Source organism: Cydia fagiglandana, chromosome Z (assembly GCF_963556715.1).
Source record: "Cydia fagiglandana chromosome Z, ilCydFagi1.1, whole genome shotgun sequence".
NCBI lineage: Eukaryota > Metazoa > Arthropoda > Insecta > Lepidoptera > Tortricidae > Cydia > Cydia fagiglandana.
Window position 1 is genome coordinate 12,263,754 of NC_085959.1, and position 21,583 is coordinate 12,285,336.

The 21,583-nt window shown below is 36.2% G+C and overlaps 1 protein-coding gene across 1 annotated transcript in view; it reads right to left on the reverse strand.

The window, feature by feature from the left end:
• LOC134678300 (glutamate receptor 1) overlaps nucleotides 1–21,583 on the reverse strand; it is an 82,845-nt gene that overhangs the window by 26,413 nt on the left and 34,849 nt on the right. Inside the window, exons 5-8 of the mRNA XM_063536794.1 lie at nucleotides 10,480–10,733; nucleotides 8,377–8,526; nucleotides 1,628–1,834; nucleotides 1,309–1,416 (exon numbers count right to left, since the gene is read on the reverse strand). Of these exons, the coding sequence (XP_063392864.1) occupies nucleotides 1,309–1,416; nucleotides 1,628–1,834; nucleotides 8,377–8,526; nucleotides 10,480–10,733 (719 nt within the window). The remainder of the gene's footprint in view (nucleotides 1–1,308; nucleotides 1,417–1,627; nucleotides 1,835–8,376; nucleotides 8,527–10,479; nucleotides 10,734–21,583) is intronic.

Below are 21,583 nucleotides of genomic sequence, written 5' to 3' on the forward strand. Positions count from 1 at the left end.
ATCATTAATTTTGAGGAATTTTGATTAAAGTAATGTCATACAAATGCGTGTTGCAACTTTATCGTCGTATTATTTTTATTTTCAGTATGATTCGTTAAATAAAGTTCTTAAGACGAAAGGAACTTAGAAGAAACTCAGTCCCCATTTTCCTCCCGTCCACTATCCTCTCAACACATACTATACTTATAGGTACATATTATGAAATCCAAAATATGTAAATAGGTATAAACCAAAAATAAAGAGGAAGTAGGTCGCATTGATTTATGGTCTCCCAGTATTCATTAGCAAGTAAAGGAAGAATATTAAATGGGGTGAAAGGTAAAAGAAAGTTGAAATTAAACTTTGCCCAACATAATTGCCAGCTTTCGGCCTTTAAACTTGGTTTCAAAAAGATACTTAGTTATTACAAAAGTAATGTTAACTAAGTTTCAATATTTAATAGACATGGGCCGTCTTTTTGATCTTATTTATTTGTAATTTCAATCAATTTAATTAAAACAAAAATCTCTAAATTAGTCCTGAAATTCAGTACCTATGTATGTTAATAATAGGACCCGTTTTCATATCCTAACCGAAATCGTTACCGTCAAAACGTTGCCCCCATCTTGTAGAATGAAATAAATGTGCATAATAATATGCATATGTATGTACGGAAAACGTTGCACTTATTTCATTGAATAATATAGCCTTGAGTAGACGTCAAATATGAAAGCGAAAATTCTAAAAAATATGGGATAAGCAGATAGATTTCAATAAAAGATGCACACGCAGGTTGGTAATACACATAAAATCTGCTGACGTTGGAATAATTTGTGAATCAAATTTAATTAATATTACTCAATTATAACAGAAAATACATTTTCAAGATGGCGTCTGCACATGAAAACGGAACCTCTTACTAACTCTTAAATGCATAGTGTAGGATGCAGCCATTATGCCAGTTTTCAGCAACCTAGTCTTAGAGATAAGAGAATAACAATTTTTATAATGCACGCCACTTTGTTATACAGAGCACCTACGCCCTCATCTAAAGTAATATACTTACTAGTATACCTACCTAAAGATGAAATACTCACAAACGCAGCAAAAGTACCTACTAACTTTTGCTGTGTTTGTGTACGTTCCCTCTTGAGATGTGATCATTAGGTACCGTGGAGTGAAGCGCGGTACAAAGCGTTTTAACTATATTAGTTTACGAATGTTAATATTATGTTAGTTATATACAAGGGGAAGTACGGAAAGACTAATAGAAAGACTGCAAGAAACCCTTCCCAAACTTCAGGCATATGCATAATTATTGATACGTACCGTCAACATAGCGCTCTGAACAGTCATCTCAACCACTTGTAATGTAAAATTGTGTCTATGCCCCTCTTCATTGAACGATATATTTCCTGTAAGACCCTCTATATCAGTCTGAAATAATAAAGCAAGTTAAACAAAGTCCAGTATTTTATTTTATATTTTACTGGCTTAAGGATATCAAGACTATAATAAAAGACTAATCAAGCTTTGTTCCCTAGGAATTGTTATTTTTAATGAGATTAGACTTTTTTTCTTTACAGATCTTAAATTACCCGTGTAATTGTGATATTGTGAGATTCAAACTGATCCTGGAAGGAATTACCTTTTTAATTAACCTAGATATTTTGTCGCCGTGCTCAAAGGGTATCACCCAGCTTTTGCCAGGGTTACAATCGATGACTTTGGTTGAGTTAGCTTGACCGGCGGCCCTGCGAAGTGCGTTGCGGAATGCGTCTGGTTTCTTTCTCGAAAGCCTGCCGAGTGCATCCATTAATACTTGCACTCCGTCGTACATGAGTGCAGCTTGGGCCTAATAAAAACATAAACACAGTGATAGTTACAAGTACAAAAGGCGAAATGGGCACTTAAGCAATAGATGTCGACTTGCAGAAATGTTTGACATCATTTTTTTACATACAAGTATGAGTAGAACCTCGATTATTCCAATTAGTTGGTACGGGAACACATCGGAAAATCTAAATTTGAATTTTAATCTAATTGTGTTAAACTGCAATTGAATGCACCCTTGTTTAACGGACGGCAGTTTTATAGGGTAAAATCATTAAAAGAAAAAAGTCGACGATCATATTGGCGATGTTCACTATATAAAAAAGAGAAATGTACGGGATCCCTTACCATTAAGGTATGTTGGAGCTTATTTTATATATACCTAATTCACCTTTTTACACACAACTTGTCCCCAATATTACAAAAAAATACTTCCGCGCTGTCATTGAAACACAAGATTGAAACTTAGGCATTTCACGATTTTATTTTGCCTTTAGGTACCTACATACATGTACAAATATTTGAAGCTACGTTTTAAAGGGTGTAGCAGGATAAGCCTTCAAAAATTGCCCTCAAAGCTTTGAGTTCAAAACTACTACCAGTTGATGCCCCGTCAAATGAAAATAATCCACACCAATTTTTAACCCTCTACTGCCGCCTGGAACCCCGTGACATTCATTTAACCCTAAAAAGTTTTTATTTTTTTTCTCAAAAAGTATAAAACGGACAATTATGAAATTTTTCATAAATGTTGATGTCATCTATACAAACTATCAAAAAAAAAACTAACTCTCTACTTACTTATTTTCCTAGAAAAAAACCTAAATAAAAAAATAAAACACCCTGTATATCAGTTCAAGCTCGTCGTACTATCACCATTTTTGTACTAATTATTAACCAACTACCTATCTACATAATATATAAGTTTCATGTAAATAACAAAGGTGGAACAGTGTGAAAATATAAGTATTGTTCAGTACGTACCATGTATGTAACACGCTTACCAAACGTTGACGACACTAGTAAAAGATATCGGCCCGCCAACCGGGAAGCCATCCGTAATCATTTTTTTTTTGTTAATTTGAAATGGAGGACAAATGAAACTCATTAATACTTATTCGAACAAGTGTTTCTGTTTATTTTACTTTATTGTTTTGTAAAAAGGTACTACGTAATTGAGTTACTTAGCATTTTATGTAAGTTCTTGAGTCCTGCAAGCGAAATAAATTTAAAAAAATGGCCCTCGGCCGTGATGCTGGCCGTGTTCGATTTTCAAATATTTTTTTCGTAATTCGGTCTTTGGCGTGAAGCATTGCTGCTGTTTTAAAAGAAAAAAATGTCTGCAAACTGCGATTTAAACTTAAAGAAAAGAAAATTAATTGCTAATATTTTCAAAAAACGAGTTAAGTCCTTATATGAGCTGGCATTTCAAGTTGTTATTACGCCACTACAAGAAAAAGCAAGAACTTATTTAGAGAATGAATGGAGACTGTCCTTGGACGAACGAGTGGGTACCGATGAATTTATTTAATATATCTTATTAACTGTAGAGTATAGTATGTTATTAGTTAGATCCTTCATGCGGCTACGCTCCTGTGGCAAGAGTATTTTGGATATATATTCGGAACTGTTTATTTTTCCGAGATAAGTTGATACAAGCTATTCCTATGCGTATATGACATGACATGACGCTAATTCAGTGGCGTGTTAATTTCACTCGTATGTAGATATATTTATTTGTTTAAACCAATGTTACGGTTTTATTAGCATGTTACAAAGGAAAACTATATATTGATGATTTTCTGATATTTAATTAATAATGTCGATTATGTTTACGGGTTACAATCATACTTGTAATATAAGATTGATAAAACATAGTCAATAGGAAGCTTGTATATTTTCATTTACAATTTATTTCGTATTTGTTATACAGATAAAAAGTATTCAGCGATCATTTTCAAGAAATTGGATCGGAATGCTGATTCCAAGAACAATAGAAAATCAGTTATTTTTGAATTGTCTTCCATGTGAGGATATTTCGCCGTGGCTTGAGGATGAAGGCATCATAACAAGCGATTTCTGTGGCAACTGTGGATATCGTAAACAAATCACGTGTTTCAACTTACGCCGCCAATTTACTTACGCCGATTTATATTGTCCTCGATGTTATCATACATTGTATTCAATAGAAAATAACGAATATTGATATCCATGTCCGAGTTCATTAGATAGTTTGTGTAACTACTTTAGATAATTGATTACGATGATAATTAATGATAACAAATAAGATAGGCGTGTAGATGTTGCATTTGTAATCACTTTTATTTATAAGTAAGCACTTGTAGGTACAGGTACGAGTATGTCTTTAAAGTGTGTAAAATGTGAGAGATTCATTCGAAAAGTTAAAGGACAATTTAAAACTCTGACTGAAAATGATGACCTAGTGTATATATCTGCTACTTTTGAGATAACTGTTGAAGAGGGTGATGTGCTATGCAACTATTGTCGTTTACAAATATACAAAAGGAAGTCACAGTCTATTGAAAATCCGGACATAGATACTAGTAATGACGACGTGGATGCGACTTTCATGCTATGCACATCTACATGCCCGAAAGCTGAAGAATATGTAGAACTTCCTTTTCAACGCCTTATTGCAACACATAAATACTGCTGTATATGTGGCTCTAGCAAAAATCTAACAGTTGTACCATTTGAGGCAAGATTACAGTGCTATTCAGTAAAACGTATTTATGTACCCTTAAATAATAGATGTTGCAAGAGCCACTTAATGAAGAAAAAGTTTTTCGAAAATGATATATCGCACCTTAGGCCGTATTCCAACTACAGCTCAGTACCTTTGTCAGACATTAGTCATATTTTTAATTTGAGTCATGGCTGCACACCATTTAATGCATTATCAAATCATTGCATTACAGACCAACAACTGATAGCCTTTACAGGATTGACATGGCCTGATATTTACGAATTAGATGAGATATTAGGCTTACGAAAGTCTATTAATAGAACATCAATACAGGCTATAATAGTATTTTTAATGAAACTTAGGACGGGAAATAGTGACGAACTATTGGCCTCCATTCTTGGATTAGAGTATCATCAATTAGTCTCTGAGTATGTGACTTCAGTTAAAACAGCCTTTAAAAAAAAAGTTCTTCCATCATATTTCGGAATATATTCAACCACCAGAGAAATAATACAGTCTCGAACTAGTGAGGTAGCAAAAAAAATACTTGATGCTAGTAATGAGCAGCTTATTATTATATGTGATGGCACGTACATTAGACATCAGAAAAGTTCTAATAATATATATCAGAAAAAATCTTATTCCGGACAAAAAAAAACTCCTCTGTGTAAACCCTTTACAATATGCACAACTGATGGGTATGTGATAGATATGGTTGGACCATTCAACGCTAACTTGAACGATGCATCGATAATGAAAAAAATAATGTCTGATAAAAACGGTTTATCCAAGCTATTGAAACCCGGTGATATAGTAGTAGTTGACCGCGGTTTCCGAGATATAGTAAATGATTTGGAGGGTAAGGGACTGAACGTGTTAATGCCTGCCTTAAAAGGAAACAGAGCACAGCTTGACACTACTGAAGCTAACAAATCGCGGGTTGTAACTAAAGTAAGATGGGTAGTGGAATCTGTTCACGGGATAATAAAACAAAAATATCGTTTACTCGATCATAAAGTCGACAATAAAATATTACCAAATATCGGCTCATTATGTAGAATTGCTTGTTTTTTAAATAATAAATACGGAAGGAGATTGCTTAGTGACACAAATAACACTGATGCAATAATAACACATTTAAAAACTAAATCTGACATGACAGTTAATAACATGGCACAGTTAGTTGAGGAAAATGGATGGATAAGAAAGAAAACTATCTTTAAAAACATATCAAGCAATGACCTATTGGACTTTCCAGAGCTGACACAGGATGATTTGCATATATTCTTCGGAGGTTCATATCAATTAAAACAATCAATATGCTACTTAGCGGAACTACAGAATCCGGACGGGTCAATTAACATAAAGTATTTAAAGGAAAATGAAATTCTAAGAATTCATATCAAATCGCGACATATAAATAAAAAGACTTATCATATTTTCATTCGTTACATTCCCAATCAAAACAATTACGCAAGCATCACCGACCATTACTGCACTTGCCCGAATGGAAACCGAACTGCAGGCTGTTGCTCACATATTGCTGCAGTGATTTACTATCTAACGAATGCTAGATATATATCTAGAATTATAAAGCCAGCAGAAATTCTCACAAATATATTTGATTGTTTTGTAGATAATCTGACTGTAATAAATGAAAACAGCGATGAAGACTAAATACAGGCTGTATTTTATGTTAGTAGTTAGCATCTTATAGTTAGTTTGTTGTCATGGAGTAACACTTATGTTACGTTACTAAAAATATATAAATAAAAATACTTGCACGAATAAGTATTAATGAGTTTCATTCATCCTCCTTTGCAAATTAAAAAAATCAATAACGAATGGCGTCCCGTTAGGCGGGCCGATATTTTTTTTAAAATATCGTCATCGTAAGTTAGGTAAGCGTGTTACATGCCTACATGCGTACCATGTAGGCATGAACAATACTTATATTTTCACACTGTTCCACCTTTGTTATTTACATGAAACTTATATATTATGTAGATAGGTAGTTGGTTAATAATTAGTACAAAAATGGTGATAGTACGACGAGCTTGAACTGATATACAGGGTGTTTTATTTTTTTATTTAGGTTTTTTTCTAGGAAAATAAGTAAGTAGAGAGTTAGTTTTTTTTTTTGATAGTTTGTATAGATGACATCAACATTTATGAAAAATTTCATAATTGTCCGTTTTATACTTTTTGAGAAAAAAAATAAAAACTTTTTAGGGTTAAATGAATGTCACGGGGTTCCAGGCGGCAGTAGAGGGTTAAAAATTGGTGTGGATTATTTTCATTTGACGGGGCATCAACTGGTAGTAGTTTTGAACTCAAAGCTTTGGGGGCAATTTTTGAAGGCTTATCCTGCTACACCCTTTATGCAAGTTACATCGTCTCGCACTGTCACAATGCTAAACAAGTTGCAATATGTGTTGTACGGACAAGTTATCAGGAAGCTTTTAAAAACCAAAATAAAACGGTACATAAAAGTAAATTTCCTATAAATGAATGTACTTAAATGAAATGTAGGTATGTACAACCAAGACTAATAGTAAGATATCGTTGTTCATTTCTACGTTTCCAACGAAGAACTTCAAGCACATTACTGCACGAAGAAATAACTTATGCAGAGGTTTCACTTATGGCTTCATTAGGGCGTGCCAAGTGAGTTACTGAAATCAACATAAACTGGTTATAACTCTCTTCACAATTTTCATCGCAATTCCACATCGGCGCTTTACTGTTGACGCATGTGAGCACTCTACGGTGCATGTTTCTAGTATGAAAATTACAACCCCATATGAAAACCGTGGGTAGGGTTACAGTAGCTCGATATCACTACTTTAACCATCGTAGTTTAGCCATCCAATGACATAGTAGTACAGCATTTATCTTACTCAACATTTACGATTTCAACTTATCAAGCAAAACTTTTAATTTTAAATAATCGCTTACATAGTCGATAAACGCGGTCTATCACGATACATTTCATGATAAAATAGGTTTAGGATTTAAACTGTTATTTATGGAGTCTTGAGTATTGAGTCTATTATGGCTAGGCTCTTGATGCAGAGCATTCAATAAATTGTGTATGTAAATCAACGATGTAATCATTCGTCTCCATATGTTATGAGATTATGTGTCAGGTGACCTAACTTCGCGATAAGCTTAGATATGCAAACGGCATCAAATGGAGCACCCAAATTAATCTGCTGGCCTTTCGGAATGAACTCAAACTAGTCAAAGTGCTGCAGCATAAGCTTCGCCGCAAGCGAGGGATTTCCAGTGCACAACTTCAACTAGTCGTATTATGTGTCATGATGATGTTTCTGAGGATAAGTGGTTTGGAAAAGTTCAAACTGAGAGCTGTACTGTACTGTCTGAAGACACGAAACATGATAAAGATGGTATCGACTTTTTTATCAGATAAAAAAAAAACAAATTAGAAAACTAAATCAAATGTTACTGACGGTAGGTATCTACTACTTATTTAGTTACCTACCCTACATTTTGCATAGGTTATATAGTTATAGTCTGTTAAATATATAGACGTACAACAATGATATAATATTTAAACTTTTCTCAAACTAAGAAATTAACGTACAACTGATTTTAGAAAACTATTCAATTATTTTCTAGGCATGTAATAACTATCTGTAACGATCGATTGAAATCAGAAAAGCTTATTTCTGATAGTACCTTCAATATAACACTAATAAGACTTCGGGAATACGTTGTATGTTGAAGAGAATCTATGATAATAAGTTTGTCTAGGCGATCATAGGTACTTGAAACTGTTTCTAGTTACGGAGGGGTGCTGGTGCGCGGCCGGTTAATGGGGGCGAAGCACTTACCGATATGGTTCCCTTGAATCGGGGGTCCATTCTTCGCAAACCGTCCATGAAATCGCGCACAATCTTGCGCGAGTGGTCGACGATGCGGAACCCGGTAATGTTGACTGCGCCGTACTCGGTTACTTCGTTCTCCCAGTGGTCGTCCATAACCTGTTAATGGAAATACGTTTGAGCCTTTAGTTAGTCTTCACCCTTTCCATGGGATGCAACTCCTTGAAGAATATATTAGAGAATGTGTTCTTATCTCAAAACATTACCTATCGATATTTATAACCGACAAAATGTTTACCAATGTAACATTACTTATACATACATTTACTGTTGGATTAAGTAGCCAACAATGATACACAAAAAAATGCATCTGTTTTGTGTATCATTGTTTACTAAGTCAGTCCTTATGTGAACCTGCAACGTTTTTCAGACCCTTATTAATATAGTCTCACAGCTTTGCCTTGACTTGAAAGTTGACTGATAAAGAAAGGGAGGCAGTGCCTCTGCCTTCCGTTCATTGAGGTTTTCTTTTGTTCAATATTGTAGTTATAAATAATTAAATAAATTATTCATTTTGGCTTTAATTGTATTTTGTCTACAACTTTTTTTTTAAACAGCAGGTAATATAGTTAACATTTTCTAAACCTTGAGTATGTTGAGCCATTTTTTCATTTTTATATTATGGAATTGTTTTTGTGAATGTTTATCGGTTACTACTAAGGTGAATATTTACCTCAGAGACCAGAAATTTGGTGCGTTGCACGATATGTTAAAATCAAAAACCTCAGCGAGTCGCGAAGAGACTCAGAGATGCCACAGGAGAGAGAAGAACTGGCAGTTTCCTCGCTCAACGTATCAGCTTAACAATCCAAGGAGGAAATGCTGCCAGCGTTTACGGCACCATGCCGCAGACGCCTCCTTAATTGGCATCCTTAATTTATTTAATTTTAAGGAACCAACTTTTAGACTCATTTGCGTTGACTCATGTCCCAGATCGAAAAACGGTAGTGCTTAAATTAAACTAGTGATGTGATTCTTATTTAATCGGTTCAGTGGTTAGAGAAATCCTGCGGAAAGTCGATACGATGGACGAATGGTCAAAGACACTTCGGTAATAGGGTTCGTGTAGAAGGAAGTGCGAAAAAGACGCTGTTCAATTGCATCACATTTCCTATAAGAACGTTTAAATAATAAGGAACTCGGGCGCTTGTTATACTCGTTCTTAAAGCTCCGCCGCAACTCGACGTAGGAAAACGTCTGCCGTAAACGGTAAAACAAAATATATTTAGATAAAACCCCCAAGGGTATAAATGAGTCTGGAAATTCCTCGTTCAAATATACTTTTAATATAAAATTGAACGATTGATTTAATAGCTAAATACCTTGTCAAAATATATATTTTAGGGGTGGAGGGCTGATCCGAAAGTTGTTAGCTGCTCCGGTTCTACTAATGCGATTGAATAATATTTCTGGATACAAATTCCATAATGTCGGATGTAAACATCTGACCAAAATGACCAAGAATACCTAAAAATTTTCATTTATCTAGTGAGTACAAAGACCTAATCAAATACTTACAAAAAAGATTTACCTGTCCAGCTGACATTGAAAATTGACTAACATCTGACCTTATGGAACTAGAGGCGAGATTTATACCATTGCCAGGGATCTTTCATGGATGTTTCAGTACTTGTTAAAGTGGTGTTTTTTTACTTCGCCGTTTCGAATATTAACCAACAGTCATGGAAATCCGTTTATGTGCTAAATTTTTTAACCGATTTCAAAAAAAAAAGCAGGGCATTATGAATTCATCAAAATACGGTCTTTGACAAGCTCCTATTTAGTTTCACCTCAGTCCCGTTGTCTGGGCGTCTGTAATCAAATCTTGCATATAAAACTTGACCCATTTTCCGTTTTCTGGTTGAGCTGAAATTTTGCATAATAGGTACTTACATGTAAGTCAGGTGACAATGAAATAAGAACGACTAGTAGTTAATCTTGCTACGATTACGACCACAAAATGTTTTTTAATATGAAGTTCCACTTACGCTAGTCAAACTTAAACTTATTTCTACGTAACTTCTTATCTATGTATAGCAGAGTTTTACTCACCAGCCCGCTGAGCATGTAATGGTAAGTTCTCCGGCCCAATTGCACTTTCCGAACATGTTCGACTAGAATGCTCTTGGCATTTTTTGCGTTGCAATCGAGAACAATACGCTTGTTGCCCCACCGGTCATGTTGTTCCAGTGCCAGCAAAAAGTCCATCGCTTCCGATGCGTTGGTAATCCGTTTCACAAGAGAGATCCGGAATACCGTGCGGCCTGGCTGCATTGATTGATATAGCTGCTGTAGACGTAGTAATCCTGTATAAATACACATAACGTTAATTGCCACTTTGGCTTGTCTCATTGTTGCGAATGCAACTTAGGGTCGGTTGCACCAAACCGTTCCGTTTAAGCGTACGCAAAATATTTTTGGATAGGAAATTTCATAAATCACTGATGTTTGACATTAATCAGTCTGTTAAATGTGGTTGGTGCAACTGGGCCTTATTATTAAATAAAATATTCCTTATGCAGTAGCTAAACCCAGCTTAACTAGTATTCGGAGGCTTTTTTATACCACTAATAGGAACGCTCCACATATTCTGTATTCCATACCGATAACAACCACTTTCTGCACACAGTTTTTGCTAGAACCCATGTAAACCATTACCTACTGGAAGAATATGCCAGTTCACTACCTACATATCGAAGCTTTTTTTGAGTCGTCGTGATCCTGAGCTGCACGGCGGCTACACTAATTTTAAAGTTAACATGTTGTAGTGTACGAGTAAGTAGGTATAATAATCTGGATAGCTGAAATGTGACGTCCCACGGGTAAAGGTACCTTATGGCAGTTGGCGCTTACGCTGTTATTAACGCCGCTCCAATATTATTGTGGCGCTATGGCGTAAGCGCCAGCCGCCATAAGGTACGTTTTACCGTGGAACGTCACAAATATTTACCTACAATGAAAACGTGTACTTTTTAAAACGATTTAAAGAACATATTTTTTTAAATCCGTTAATTTTAAGGTACATTCCTGAGCGTAAATTAAGTTAATTTATCATAAAGACACCGGTTTACTAATTAAGTTTTAACGTTTACTCATATATGTACACCACTACAATTTACTGCACCTATCAGTACCTATAGTCAATCAGTCTATTGACCATTTAAGCATTTGAAATCAACAATCTATATAATTTGTTGTTTGTTACTTGGCAAAATCTAGCCGCATGTATTTTTAAACATTTTGTTAGTTAGGCATAAAGGTAATATCTTGTGAAAAAAAATCAAAAGTATTTTTAGTTTTATGCAATGTAATGAATTTGTAAAATTAGGTACCTACTTATAGAAAAAGAAGAATAAAAAAATCGTAATTTTTTTTGTGATCATACCTTCATTTATAACGGTACCTAGGTATGAAAGTATATCGATAAAGTTATAGAATATTTGGAAGTGTGGATTGGATATGAATAAGGATATTAGGTTTCGTAAGTTTTTCCTTAAATATACCTAAAACGCCAAAGTTAATGGAAAACAAAAACGGCCTGTATACGAATTGCACCCATTCTCACTGTTATTGTATACCCTGTCCCTAGCCCACAATCGAAAATATTCCCGGTGAACCCCTTAAAAAAATGTATATATCGATGTACACCGGTAGCATGCACAAAAAAGTGTCACGTTGTGGACAAATCTCCATGGTAACGTTGTGGACAGATCTCCATGCGAACGTTACGATCACGTCTTCTTGTACGTTATCACGCAAAATTATCGTCAGTAAACCGACTTTACAGACAACCATATTTTTTAAGTGCCATGCTATTGGTCATCACTTTTATGATATCGCCTGACCGTCTGCAAGACGTTTAAACGATTTTTGCCCTTAAGGTAATTCACTGCCAATGTCCCCGATTGTACCACCTATGTCCCTACTATTTTCATATTATGGCAACCGCAAAACATTGCACGAATGAAATATGTACCTATTAGAAACACTTCGGTAACACAATAGTCACCTAACAATGATACCAAGCACTTTACGTAGATACAGTTGCGTGAAAATAACAAAGATAATAGAACATATATTCGTAGCACACTGACAATGCCAGAAGCATTTATACTCTGCTCTATTTTCCAGTTCTCCTAAACCAATTCGAGTCCACGCGAATTTTATCGAATTAAACGCCCCATATAAAACAAGCGGAACGAAAAAGGGACAAAAGCGTGCTCGGAGGAGGCAAAAAATAAAAACTCTTTTGCTCTTCGTGAAAGGGCGCCTAAGCTGGAAGGTATGAACGATATATACCCGATGAAAAAGATAATACAACGCGTAAAATTCTGTTCGCGACCATTTATATCGGTGTGTAAAGTGTTTAAAATACTAGACAATTATTTAGATCAAAAGGAAAGAGATTTACTGTGTTGATATCAGGCGTCGTTATTAAATAATATTCATCAAGAGTAATTATTGGAAATTTACAAAATAGTAATGTCCGAATTGAGCATTCATTAATTACGACAATGGATTGGCGTGCGGATGAATTTGGTGTGAATCAAATCCAATGGGATTATACGTTCAGTTAACGATTTTCTCACTGTTTTACTCTATCATATGATTGTAAATTTTATTGAATATCCGCGTCATGCATAAGCGATAACATACACTTTTTTGGTTACTGTAATAATTACCTAATGAAAAGCACTGAATTAACTAATGCTGTATAAAAAATGCATATAAAAATTTATAAATAAATAAGACGAGAAATTATTACTAAAATCAAGCTTATCTCACAGTACGCTCAATAAACCTTGTGCTGTGGTGAAGATGACGATTCTATTGAATGACGATTGATAAAAACTCTAAAAAAATACACATGTGTACATTGAAGACGTTTACTGAACGTTTAGTTAAAAACGTAGACTAAACGTTTCATCCATACCAGACTTATTCGTATTCTAAAATCATTACAAATGCATTCGTTATGTAGGCCGGCGACGGGATATCGTGACCTAAGCCGATTCGCGTACACGCAAGTGGAAATCCAAAACAGTTTCGTTGTTGAGAGATAAATGTGCGGCTGGAGATGCGGTGAAAGTTTCACCCGCACCCGGACTATTCTCACCATGTGTCGCATTTGAACTCGTGACCCTTGAGGTTTTCCACTGTCGTCACCCGACTAATGGCTTATGACGTACCCCCTTCAGTCGCCCCGTGTGTCCCGAAATCAATTATGAACTTGTCGATCCCAAAATGAGATCTCTTTCCTGATTTACATATGTTGCCTCTTTACGTATTTCTAATCTCAATAACGTGGAACAAGGACGAAATATTACCTATACACGCCTCTTATCCCGGGGAAAATGGAACATTATTGAATTTTATGTCAATTTCTGATGCAATATATAAAGAATGATTTTACGATAGGTTCTCAACAACACAGAGTTCATTGTAAATAAAACCAAGGTAAGGTAAAAAAGTGTATTGTAAAACATCTACTTTTATACATTGTTCAAAATTGTTATATATTACCTATGTAAGAAACAGTTACTATAATTAACTTCGATCATACGTAGGTTGGAGGGATTTTACTCCGCTATGAGAATAAAGGCTTCAGATGTTAAGATGGATTTATTTACTTTTTATTTTATAGTTTTGACAATCCATTTGGCGCCAATTTTATTGATGGTTTATTGTGTTCTTTCCGTCCAATCTCGCCCATATTCTTATTTTACATAAGCTGCAAATTGGATTAGAATGACGAAGTAGGTAAGGTGTGTTTCCGAAAAAAAAGTTGGTAAAATAATTTATTTTCGTGTCCCATACGACACGGCTTGTGATGGAAAAGCATTTGCTACTTCCGAAAATACCGAGTGTGTTGACTTATTTTATGTCCATTAGGTATGTTCATGTTTTTGTTCTTACAATGCCAGTGAGTTATAATGAATCAGTTAAGAAATAATACGTGTTGTGGCGTCGTTATCTTTTCACACGGTGATTTGTTTACTAGTCGTCGGTCGCTCGGTGCAGATCGAGCCGGCGACTTTTGTTTAGCGTCAGTTATGCGAGTCGTCTATTATCCGAGCCTTGCGATAGCGAAACATTGTAAATGAACTTGCAAAATCTAAAATTAGATCGCACCTCCACTATTTTTAACGTGTAATATTCGAGGCCTGCCGCTAGTCTATTATACCTATTGTACAATAACTATAATATGTACCAATGCCTATATGGACATTGTGACATTTATGTAGGTACGTATGGACATACAGTCAACGGTAAAAATATGGGTGTGCAAATCATTTCAAAAATATGTCCCATATAACTCTTATGTCAGTGAATTAAGAACTATGGGACATATTTTTGAGTAAGTTGTCTACACCCATATTTTTACCGTTGACTGTACAGTACGAGGGTTGGTTCGAAAGTTGTTAGCTGCGCCGGTTCTGCTCATGCGATGTAAATATACCATTGTGAGACCCATAGTTTCTTTTCAATATTTTTCTAACTACTTCGTCGTGTCGAAGCATAACCAACAGTCATGACTCATGGTGATCAGTCATTCAGACTCAATTGTATGCTATCATTTTATAAACATTATTTGTTTATAATAAATATTAGATCTTTTAGATGCCGCGAATTGCTAATTTCGATTTTGTTTTAATTCTGATACTTTTTGATTAAGAGGAAAAGGGAAAACCGTTTCTCCCTTTAAATGTAGTCCCCATTTACTCTCTGGGGATTGACACACAGAGCCTCATCGTTTAATATTTTTTAATGTTTTGATTAAATATAAATATGCAACCACTAGTTTAAGATTTACTAGACGTGCAAGCAGAAAATGAGGTACATACAGTCAACAATAAAAGGGTGTGTACAAAAATTTCGTTCACTGACAAAAATACAGTACTATGAATACGAATAAAACAGATTTACTTAATACCACAAAGCGAATAAAATATCGAGTTCATTTAGTAAAAATATCAAAGGCAAAGCGAATAGTTCCCGACCCGTAAGACAAAGCTCGAGCTGGAGTCACCCAAGCCACTTGGAACATTTCCAAACCAGTCTGCTCTAGGGATAATTATAGTAGAGATTAAATTATAGACATTTCCAAAGCACTTCAAAAAGTGTAATTCTATTCGTACTTATACGATGTTATTGCAGTATTACCATCCAACTTAAAATTCAAAATTTAAAAAAATGCGTTTTCATTTTCGTGCAAGACGGATCTATACATAGCAACCGAAGTAATCAACTACGACCTTTATATGTTAAAATTACGTACACATTAGGTGTGAGTACGTTGTTTTTAGTATTAGCGATAAAGTTAGTCATCAAGGAACACACACTTACCTACATCAATTGGTCCTAAATGCCTCTTTGGAATGGAATAGTCGAGACTTCGTTACGGTCAGTAAGTTCAACACCTTCTCCGAAACGTTTTATTTAATACCTTCATTTGCGCAATCCCAGGGAGTACAAGGTAGTATTAAGTGCATGATAAAAAGAGGCATGAGTCCGTAAATTAATTTATCGGTGTTGACATGATACTAAACATTGTTATCTGATTTATATTAGTTTATACATACTGCCGTATTCGAACTTCAAGATATTCACAAGAGACGACACGTACTAGATCCATTCTAGATACGTTATAGGTTAGATATCAACTAGTTCTCTTTTGGAGCGCAATTCGGGCAACCAATGTCACTTTTACGTTAGATAGAGTAAGATATCTATTAGATGTGAATTGGATCTCTAAGTCATATCCTGTGGAAAACGTTCAAGAGTATCTCCAGATTCGCGCAAATGTCCAATTTGACAGGTTAGATCTTAAACATATCGTTATCGTATCTTGGTGATGACTAAAAGATACCTAATAGATGTCTATTTCAAAACCCGAATCGGGCCCATAGTTACTGCAAAACTTCGGAAGCCGACTGAAGATTAACAAAACTGAGAGTTTTATAAGCATTTTAAACCTCAAAACACGAGAACCCTTATTTATATCGGGCGGTTTGTTAGAACCACTCAAGTCAAGGTCTATTCTCGACAAAATTTACGACAGTGCATAAATATCAATTCCCCGGTTATTTGCAATAAATTCACATTTTGATGTTGAGGTCTGGTTGAGTGCGCAACTTTTTCGTAGCATCATATTTAACCTTTCTGTATATTTCATTCGTAATTTGGGGATTGCAAAAATATTATGATGTTTTATATTTCTGCCATGAAATACCGGTTTATATTACTTATAAAATATTTAAATACATTGTTTTTGTTTGAATCCGCTAATGCACTTCTTTGTTCTTGGTGCCTTTTCAGCGTTCGTTTGAAAATTGTGCCACTCGTCTCGGGACGCCGAGTTGGTGATTTGTTCTGGCCCTATAGCTGCATGTAACTATAATGACACGAAGCTTAGTGACTATTCATTAGATATGTTTTGATGTACCTCAGCATTTCTTAAAATGTTTGTACATTTCTATCACATCTTAGATTTCTATAAAAAATGGTATGCTGGTAAAGTACATGAAGCTGAACATCCTTTTTTGTTACCAGATTTCCTTATAGATCTGGTAACAAAAAAGGAATGTTTCATACAAACTTTCTGGGACATTTTGGGAAATATGGTGGAAGATGTTCAGCTTCATGTACTTTACCAGCATACCAATTTTTATATTAGAAATCTAAGATGTGATCGAAATGTACAAACATTTTGAGAAATGATCACCCTGCAGTATATTTTACAAAAGCTTTATATTGAAAAATATCAGGGGCCACCACAAAATAAAAAGAGAAAAAGTGATCAAATGACATAATATTGCTAACTAAACTATAATTTGGAGTTTGTGAAATAAAAACGGGTGCGAACTAATCAGTAATACATTTCAATATAGTGAGGATGTTAAGTGCAAGAACCTTTTTTTGTTTGATTAAAGCATGAAACTTGGCACAGCAGTTCCTTATATCAAAATAAGCCGATTTAGATCGGTAGCCCGAAGGACCCCCCCCCTCTGGGGCCAGGGAGGGGGGGTCAAAGAACCGCTCCGCCCGGCTTCATTCTAAAAAATCTAATAGGCCCCGTTTAGCTAATAGGTCATATTTGGTATCAATTTCGGATAAATCAATAACGTAGAATGCATTTCTGTTATTAAATAATTGCAATTTGTCGAACAAAATTAAAAAAAATTAAAAATAATCTTCATACCGCTCCCAGCTTGGCTGGCTTCCCATCCGTCAACGACGCAGTGTTCGCATGCTGTGCACTCTATACTCTGTCCTCAACGATCCACACTCTCCTGTATACCTCAGGTCCCTCTTTCAATACTACGGCGTTTCTCGCAACCGTCAGCTTCGCTCTTCTGGCAATATGTCCTTATCCATCCCTCCACATCGCACTGGCTTTATGTCAGATTCGTTCTGCGTGCAGGCAGCGCGCCTTTGGAACCGACTCCCCCTTAGTATTAAAAATGCCCCAAACAAGTTCGCTTTTAAGAAATCGTTACGTGCTTTCTTTGCTGGTAGAATGAAGGATTCCTAGTTTTAGTTATATAAGTTATATATTTTATTGTATATATTTAATGTTAGGTATATATATATATATATATATATGTATATTTATATTTATATTATATGTATCGTGTATATTTTGATGTACTTGCGTATGTATGTTAAAATTCCTTAAATTAGCGTTGCGTTCTTATATTAAATTTTGTTAGTAGTAGTAGCAGTTGCACCGCCCACAATCTCTCTGCTTTGCCTTAAGGTTGACTGGTAGAGAATGCTTTTGGCATTAAGTCCGCCTTTTGTACGATAAGTTTTCTTTTGTGCAATAAAGTTTAAATAAATAAATAAATAAATAAATAATCAAATTTTTCAAGTGTAATTTTTATGTTTTATTTGGTGTCAAAATTAAACTGCCTGGTTTTTCTACATACAAAAAATATGACAATAAAGCCTATTTAATGCAGATTTTAAAAACATAACTTTTATTTACCTTTTTTAAAAGAAAATTGCATAAAAAAACTTATACCGTCTCGCGCCGGTGAATATCTTTTTACCGACATCGGCATCGTTATAGACAACATCCGAAGTACACACTCTGGAGACCAATTAAATGTATTGTTTATTGTTGTAGATCCTATTATAAAGATAGAAAAGCGTACATATATTATTATTTATGTGTCGTTTAGTGAAAAAAGGGACCTAGGAAAAAATTATCACAGAGCCTCGCGTTTGTATAGAAGCATACTCGTATTTAATTAGTGCCAACCACTCCAAGGACTCCATGGTCGCTGTTCTCAATGAATAAGAAGTAAACTGTAAGTATATATTTATGTCAGTTTCAATCATATTCTGGCCACAGTAGGGTTGTCAGAACAGTTTGGAAAGAGTCATTTGCTTTTTGCTTCCATTCCCAAGAAGACAGACTGAGCGTTGAGGGGGCTTTTGACACAGCAACCTTCGAGGCCGTAGAGGAAAGTCTGAAGAGTGAGGGCATCTGACCGGCAATAGCGCAATGGATAGGGAAAATGCTAAAAGGTAGATCCATTACGGCGGAGCTGGGAGGAGTAACAAAGACGATTAGTCCAAGAAGAGGGTTCCCACAAGGGGGATGCCTGTCCCCGTCCCCCCTGATGTGGTGCCCACTTCTAAACTCAATGGTAAAAGAGCTCAACAGAGGAGGCATGTACATGCAGGCTTACTCTGATGATGGAGTGCTGTTAGAGAGAGGAATGGTTGTCACTGCGATAAGAGATATAATGATAAGAGGTCTCAGACAGGTACTGAGATGGTGTAGAGAGAGAGGGTTGGATCTCAATCCATCGAAAACAAAGCTGGTGCTATTCACTAATAGAAGAATAAAGGAGATGAAACCCATAAAGATACAAGGTATAGAACTAGACATGGTGGAGGAGTTGAAATATCTGGGCGTTACTTTAGACAGTAAACTCAGGTACAAAACTCACATCAAGGAGCAGACGGCTAAAGCTATAAGAACACTGTTCCAATGCAAAAGGGCAGTAGGAAAGAACTGGGGACTGAAGCCAGGAATGATCCACTGGATCTACAAGGCGATAATACTACCCAGGGTGCTATATGGAGCCGTGACATGGTGATATAGAGCACATATTAAAGAAAACCAAAGAGACCTAAGACCTAACCAAAGTCCAGAGATTAGCGTGCCTCATGATGACGGGGGCTATGAGAATGACCCCGACACACGCAATGGAGGTAATGCTAGGCTTGAAGCCACTCTGGATTGAGGTAGAGAAAAGAGCCTCCGAACAGTGGTACAGAATGAAAGCATGCAACGAATGGAGAGGAAGCTGCGTAGACAAGAGACACGCGCTGATACAAAGAGAGGCACTATCAAAACTTGAAATGTTGATGGCCAATAATGACCTTATAAAGAGGCAGGAGATATTTGACAAGAAATATAGAATACACATAGGAGACAGAAATAACTGGAAGGTGGAAGTCGGACACCCGACGACCATCTGCTTCACGGATGGCTCAAGAAGAAGCTCGATGAAACTAGCAGGAGCGGGCATAGTGATCCTCAAACTGGGAGAGTATCAGTACCACTGGGTAGATATGCTAGCGTTTCCAAGCCGAGGTATGTGCTATAACGCGCTGCGCAAGCATAATCAAGAAGAGCGTAAAACAAGAGGGCGCTGTCGTAATATACACAGACAGCCAGGCAGCACTAAAGGCACTAAAGAAAATATCAGTTACCTCCTCTCTCGTGAGAGAATGTCGAGAGGAGCTCAACTTGATAGGCAAGCAAAGAAGTGTCACGGTGGCATGGGTTCCAGGACACCAGGGAGTAACGGGAAACGAGAAAGCTGACGAGCTGGCGAGGATAAGGGCGGAGACGGAATACATAGGTCCGGAACCGGCTCTGCCTATGTCAGCGGATGTCACGAAGGGAGTCATAGAGAAGGTAAAAGAGATGGAAGCACAGAGAGAATGGGAAGAAGAGACTGGATGCAGACAGTCGAAGATGATGATCAAAGGTATAGACCACAGGAGAACCAGGTATCTTCTGAAACTAGGTAAGAGCAGTCTGAGACTATTGACAGGTATCATTACAGGTCACAATACTCTCAACAGACACCTCAAGATAATGGAAATTAGTAGAGACGCCTCCTATCCACATTGTGGTAAGGAGGAGACTAGCTTACACTTACTAGCAGAATGTACTATGTACGCGGCACCGCGATATAATACATTCGGTAGAGACACACTAAAAGAAAACGAACTAAAGGACGTCGAACTCAAAGATGTCCTTTTATTCTGCAGGAAAACAAGAAGATTTGAGGAGAATAGTGTGGGAATGCCGCCGGGACAGTAACCTGAAGCTCCAACTCCAGGGAACTGGGCTGAATGAACGCGACAAGCGATCGACCGCCCGCCTGCTTCTGACCGGGCGTCCCTACACTACATCTACATCTACATGTATAAGTTAGTCTATGAATTTACTAGAGTCGGTAGTGCTGCACTCTGGCGGCAGAACATTGCAGTAATATCCCATATTGAGAACAGCGACCATGGAGTCCATGGAGTGGTTGGCACTATCTAAATACGAGTATGCTTCTATACAAACGCGAGGCTCTGTGATAATTTGTTCCAAGGTCCCTTTTTTCACTGAACGACACATAAAAAAATATTTGTACGCTTTTCTATCTTTATAATAGGATCTACAACAATAAACAATACTTTTAATCGGTCTCCAGAGTGTGTACTTCGGATGTTGTCTATAACGATGCCGATGTCAGTAAAAAGATATTCACCGGCGGGAGACGATATAAGTTTTTTTTATGCGATTTCCTCTAAATAAAGGTATGTAAAAGTTATGTTTTTAAAGTCTGCATTGAATAGGCTTTATCATCATATTTTTTTAATGTAGAAAAACCAGGCAGTTTAATTTTGACAATAAATAAGAAACAAAAAATACACTTGAAAAATTAGATACTATGAGTTTTTTTTTATTTTTTCTACAAATCGCTAAATTTTTATACCAGAAATGAATTCTACGTTATTGATTTATCCGAAATGGATACCAAATATGACCTATTAGCTAAACGGGGCCTGTTAGAATTTTAAGAATGAAGCCGGGCGGAGCGGTACTTTGACCCCCCCCTCTCGGGCCCCAGAG